This window comes from Bidens hawaiensis, unplaced genomic scaffold (genome assembly GCF_021521415.1).
Source record: "Bidens hawaiensis isolate Kalapana, Puna unplaced genomic scaffold, B.hawaiensis_p1.1 tig00020413_1, whole genome shotgun sequence".
NCBI lineage: Eukaryota > Viridiplantae > Streptophyta > Magnoliopsida > Asterales > Asteraceae > Bidens > Bidens hawaiensis.
Window position 1 is genome coordinate 286797 of NW_027493107.1, and position 6198 is coordinate 292994.

General features: G+C 34.4%; 1 protein-coding gene across 1 annotated transcript; it reads right to left on the bottom strand.

Moving 5' to 3' along the window:
• Window positions 1–472: 472 nt before the first annotated feature.
• On the bottom strand, window positions 473–2041 carry LOC143560589 (uncharacterized). Its single transcript, XM_077048865.1, has one exon. It carries the CDS (start codon window positions 2039–2041, stop codon window positions 473–475), a length of 1569 nt encoding a protein of 522 aa, XP_076904980.1.
• Between the last annotated feature and the right edge of the window lie 4157 nt (window positions 2042–6198).

Genomic DNA, 6198 nt, shown 5'->3' on the forward strand with positions numbered 1-6198 from the left:
TGAAGATTTTGTTGCAGTAGAAGAACTCAGGGATTTAGCAAAGATCAGAATGGCATCTTACCAGCAGAAGATAGCAAAGTCCTACAACAAGAATATCAGGGTTCGTAGATTTCAAGAATGAGATTTAGTTCTCCGAAAAGCTTTTCAGACTACTACAAATCCTACAGATGGAAAGCTTGCACCAAAGTGGGAAGATCCTTACTTGATTGACTCAGAAGCAGGAAAGGGGGCATACAGATTGTCTACTTTGGATGGTAACTTATTACCAAGGGCTTGGAACGCTATACACCTAAAAAAATATTTTATGTAAGACTTCTATCCCGAGGATAATTGCTATCCTGAGAAATTTAACATTGATGTTAAATAGCTAAGGTATGTATTCTAATTTATATTCATTTTCAGTATTATTATTCTCCTATCATGATACTGACTTAGGCATCGGAGGGGTGTTAGCAAGGCTAACACCCACCCCTCACCTAGATTTGACTTTTTGTAGCTTTTGAAAGAATTGGCAAAACTCGATCAAAGTAGCATGTATTTCCTTATTCAAGATAGGGAGAATGGCAACCGGGAGTATTTTCTGAAGTAATACATGAGAATCATGCGTTTTCATCTCACCAAGTGTATTATGGTCTGTCACACACTGACTTATGTTGGACGCATAGCCATCAAGTAGGCGAACAGACTTGATAAATTTGCAAAACTCCACACATTCAGCTCTAGTTAACGTGAAATCAGCATGGGGTTTGTTGAATTTTCCATTTCTCTCTTTCAACCATTGTTCCTTGCGAATGTTGATATCCTCCAAGTCTAAACGTGCTTTTATAGTATCCTTTGATTTCACGAGATCATTTAACAGCGTCCCTACTATATTATCACATACATTTTTTTCTATATGCATAACATCGAGATTATGACGCATTAGTAATTTAGACCAGTATGGAAGTTCAAACAAGATACTCTTTTTTGACCAGTTCAACTCATAAGTACCTCGTTTATGCTTCCTATCCTCGTTACTAGGTGCTTTTCCGGTAGTGCAACTAGGTATATCTGCCAACTGTCGTAAAATATCATCACCTGTAAATTGACGAGGTCTTTGTCGCTTCTCTTGCTTTCCGTCAAACGCTAAGTTCTTTCTCCACCTATGTGCTTTACTTAAAAAACATCGATGCCCTGTGTAACATTGCTTACCACGGATGCGGTTAGAACGAGTATCCTCTAGGCATATTGGACATGCCAATTTGCCCATAGTGCTCCACCCAGACAGGTAAGCATAAGCAGGGAAGTCACTAATCGTCCATATTACTGCGGCATATAAAGTGAAATGTGATTTGGAATATCTATCATACGCTTCAACACCATCATGCCATAAAATTTTAAGTTCATCTACAAGTGGCCTTAAGAAGACATCAAAGTCTTTACCTGGTGATTTTGGCCCAAGAATTAATAAACTTAAAAGGTAACTGCTCTTATGCATCGTACACCAAGGCGGCATGTTATATGGCATCAAAATGACTGGCCACATACTATGTGTGGTTGTCATATTGCTAAAAGGGTTAAACCCATCTGAAGCCAGCCCCAATCGTACACTCCTCGAAACGCTTGCAAAATTTGGGTGCAACTCGTCAAAATGTTTCCAAGCCCTTCCATCAGCAGGATGACGCAAAACTCCCACCTCATCCTTGCGTACTTCTTTATGCCACCGCATGTCTTTAGCCGTGTGGCGAGACGCATATAAGCGCTTTAAACGAGGCGTTATTGGAAAGTATCGCAACTTCTTATATGCAATTTTGTTGCGCACATAACGACTACTTTGACATATTGGACATGTTATGGCATCTTTGTTTTCACCATAGAAAATAGTGCAATCATATTGACAAACATCAATAAGCTCATAACCTAAACCAGCTTCACAAAGAATCATTCTAACATCGTAATAGCTCTCTGGACAATTATTACCAGCAGGAAGTACCTCATGTAACAACCTCAGAAACATCTCAAAAGAACTATCAGTCCATTTGTTCATCACTTTCAAATTCATAAACTTCACAACAAACGTTAGGGTAGAAGAATTTTTGCATCCCTCAAACAAAGGATTATTTAGTGCTTCATGCAGTTTCTTATAACGATTATTTTCATTATCTGGTTGGTGATTTTCAAATAGATCATTGGTAGAGCCAATATTAAATATTGGATGACCAATTGCATCCTCTAATCCTGCTCTTAAGCCAGCAGATTCTTAATTAGCAAAATCATCAGGTCCCACGTCTTCATCGACTTCATCTTCACCGTGGAACACCGACCGTATATACGACTTATCAATTCCCACATTAATCAAATGGGCAGCAATGACATGTATATTTTGCAGTCTTGAATTGAGACAATTAGCACACGGGCATAAAGTTAACCCGCTAGAGTTCAAAGTTAGTCGGGCGACATTCAGAAATTCTTTTACCCCGTAAACATACTCCGTCGAAACCCGATTCTCATTCTTAACCCACTGATGACCCATTTCTAAATAAATAAATGAAAGAACAATAATAACATAAACACACGGATTTAGAATAAAAACTTAAACAAACAAAATAAAAATCAGAACAAAAAATATATATTTTGTTATTGTCATTTTTTAAATTAAAATTTATTTGTGAAAGTTGCAGCCTAAATAAACAAAATTTGTAGCTTGCAACCTAAAATTAGAAACACACATTGAAGCCCAAACTAGGGTGCAACCTCAAATTAGAAAAGCACTTTGAAGTTCAAACCAATTTGCAACCTAAATCATGTCATGACCCTCAAAATCCATTTACTTCAAAAATGTTTCATACACATCGACAAGGCCTAAATTATATGTACTACATTTGTATACACTAATTCGATTTATGTATGAACACAATATGGAAAAATAATTAAGAATGCACATAATTAATTATTTTGTACGAATAAGAACTTATGCAAATCCAAAACAGACATAGCAAGATTAAACTTCACAACAAAAGTTTGATTTTTATAATGTCAAATAGAAACTACTAACCTCTTGATTGAATTGGGAAAATTAGGGTTTAACGTTTCGAACTTCTGTTGTTGAAGAGGGAGAAAATCTTTGAGAAGGGGTAATATATTCTTGCAATCCATTCCTTGTTTGGAGGATGTGGAATCTCTTATCAATTGAAAAGGGGGGAAATCACGCCAATTTGGTAAGGATTTTGGACTAGGAGGGTTGGGTAATATTAACATAAAACCAATTCATGGAGATGATTTCTCCACTGCATTTTGAAGGATAAATTACAGAGCTGACTTTTGTACAGCTATATTTATATTAGTTATATTTAAACAATTAAAATTTGAATTCATTTCATTTATATTAGTTCTATTTTATAAAACATATAAAGTTTATTTAGTTAAACAAATAAATAGGTGTATGTGAAAGACATGATTCTATTTCAAATATATAATCATATATTTAAATAAAAAATGAAACTACCTTGTTTACCGTAAAGAAGTAAAAACAACATTTAGTGTATTTCAACATATTCTTTTATTGGATATATGCTCTTTTTTTAGGTTTATGTTATGAATTATTGAGTGAATCTTTTTTCGAAGGCAAGGAAAATAATTTACCTAGTCTTCTTATTTCTCCTAAGATAGTCCTAAATAGTACATGGTTTAGTAGTACAAATACCATTTTCATGTTTTAAGAGAAAAGACACGCATACACTTTTGAAGATATACAAATTTGACACTAACAAATTCAATCCAGCATACGAATAACCATTAAATCCGTAAAAAGGAAAAAAAAACATACATGGGGTTCTCTACGAATTTATATCAAATCATCAAAACCTATAGTAACAAGTACAAATTTATTTTTGTACCTTGTAGTATTATCGTTTTGGGTCACAAACACTAAAAATAGGAAAATTATCTAGTATATAATCGGATAAATAGGGTTATGATATCGGGTAACCGGATCAGGTAATCAAATATATTAGAAATCTCATGCCCATCCTGAACCCATGAAAAAACTAATCCCAAACCCTTCCCATACACTAATGGGATGGTTATTACCCGTCCAATTGTGTCGGATTTCAGGTTTTCCATCAGGTTTGGGCTTCATTGGTATCCCTTAATGAACCTAATAATTTAGTCGCTAGTGATCATTTTTCTTATAGTGTGTATCCAATATCTACACATGTTGTAAATTTAATAAATATTTGTCTGTATCTATTTAACCACGTCATTTCCAAAAAAATAAAGCATTTATATACTAAATTTATACGTATACAATATCCACACATATTATGCATTCTTAAATATGTGTAGGTAGTTATTTTGCCATGTCATCTAAAAATAAAATTATTACTTAATTTATATGAAACAAATATCTACATATATTGTTCAATTTTAAATATGTGTAGGTATTTATTTGCCCTGTCATTTTGAAAAACAAAAACAAAAAATTACATATTTAAGTTATCTACACAATTAGTTACAAATATTATGTGTTGCTAAACTTTATTAGTTACCTACACTTTTATTAGTTTTTTACATATGTGTAGATAATATAGCTACACATAATTAAAAGTTGTCAAATGTGTAGGTAATTTTATATTTATTTGATTGTCAATTTTGGGGGAAATTTTCCCACCAACACCAACCGTGGCTAAAGGGTATTACCAACACATATTAAGTGTTAATTATTATGAAAATATATAATAATCTTTTATCCACACATATACAAACATGTGTAGGTATGTACCCACACATTTACATGTGTAGGTAAAATATGTGTTGGTAATGACCCCAATTTCTTGTAGTGTATCCCCTCATGGAATGGAGTTTATTTGGGCCTTAGCGCCAGTTAAGGTTTAAGGGGTTTTCACCTCTTCTTAAGATCGCCTGTAACGCACGTTTATTCTGCCGTAGTTCGAGAGGCGAGGCCAGCACATGAAGTATAGTGACTTGTTACCTCGTTATCCTCGGCTATTGGTTTGAATCCTAAGGTTTAAGGGGTTTTCACCTCTTCTTAAGATCGCCTGCAGCGCACGTTTATTCTGCCGTAGTTCGAGAGGCGAGGCCAGCACATGAAATATAGTGACTTGTTACCTCGTTATCCTCGGCTATTGGTTTGAATCCCAAGGTTTAAGGGGTTTTCACCTCTTCTTAAGATCGCCTGTAGCGCATGATTATTCAGCCGTAGTTTGAGAGGCGGGGCCAACACATGAAATATAGTGACTTGTTACCTCGCTGTCCTCAGCTATTGGTCGGAATCTAGAGTTAATGGTAGACGTACCATCCCTAAGGGCCTTGTCGCCAATTTTATCCTAAGGTTTAAGGGGTTTTCACCTCTTCTAAAGGCCTTGGCGCCAGTTTATTCCTATGGATTAAGGGGTTTTCGCCTCTTCCAAGGGCCTTGTCGCCAGAATTTCTGAAATTATTTTCAGGATAATGTTAATATTACAAGTCTATCTGTATATCCCTAGAATTGGAGGAACATTTTGAAAAGTAATCTTATTACAAAGATGAAATGGTCTATACATTATCAGAATTAGTTGCTATATGATTCTGGTATGATTTCCTATTTGTGAATATAATATATTTCATATTACTTGTCTTATTTATAAGATGAATTTCATGACTTGGTATTGGTTTATTGAATTAAACTTAAACTGTTATTAAGAACTTCATTTAAAATTTTCAATTTTATTCTAAGGATTTAATAAAAGCAACAGATATTTCGAAGGACTGATCTATTCTCGTAATGATGTCAACTTTAGCCGGTGCTAAAACATAAAATTTTGGTGCTACATGGAAAACAGTTTATCATTAGAAAATTTAACAGCTGAAATTGGTAAAAAGCAACTGTCAAATTTTGGGGACAATTGTTAGGCCCCAAATTTTATAGTCGGATCTATACTCAGGATCCCAAATATGTTCATGATTCTCGAATAAGTTTAGTATCCTGAGTATTAATGCTAATAAATAGATATTTCTCTCTTGGCGTTGATTTATAATTGCATATATTAATTGCTGATTTAGTCCATGCAAAATACACGGTTGGTGGTTGAAGAAAACGCGTCGAATGAGCTATAACCGTTAGTAGTAAAGGCCAAGTAATGGTTAACAGTAAAATATTGACTGTATGCTGAAATCTCGCACTTATCGTTAATATTAGCACGTGGGAGAACTTTATTATTG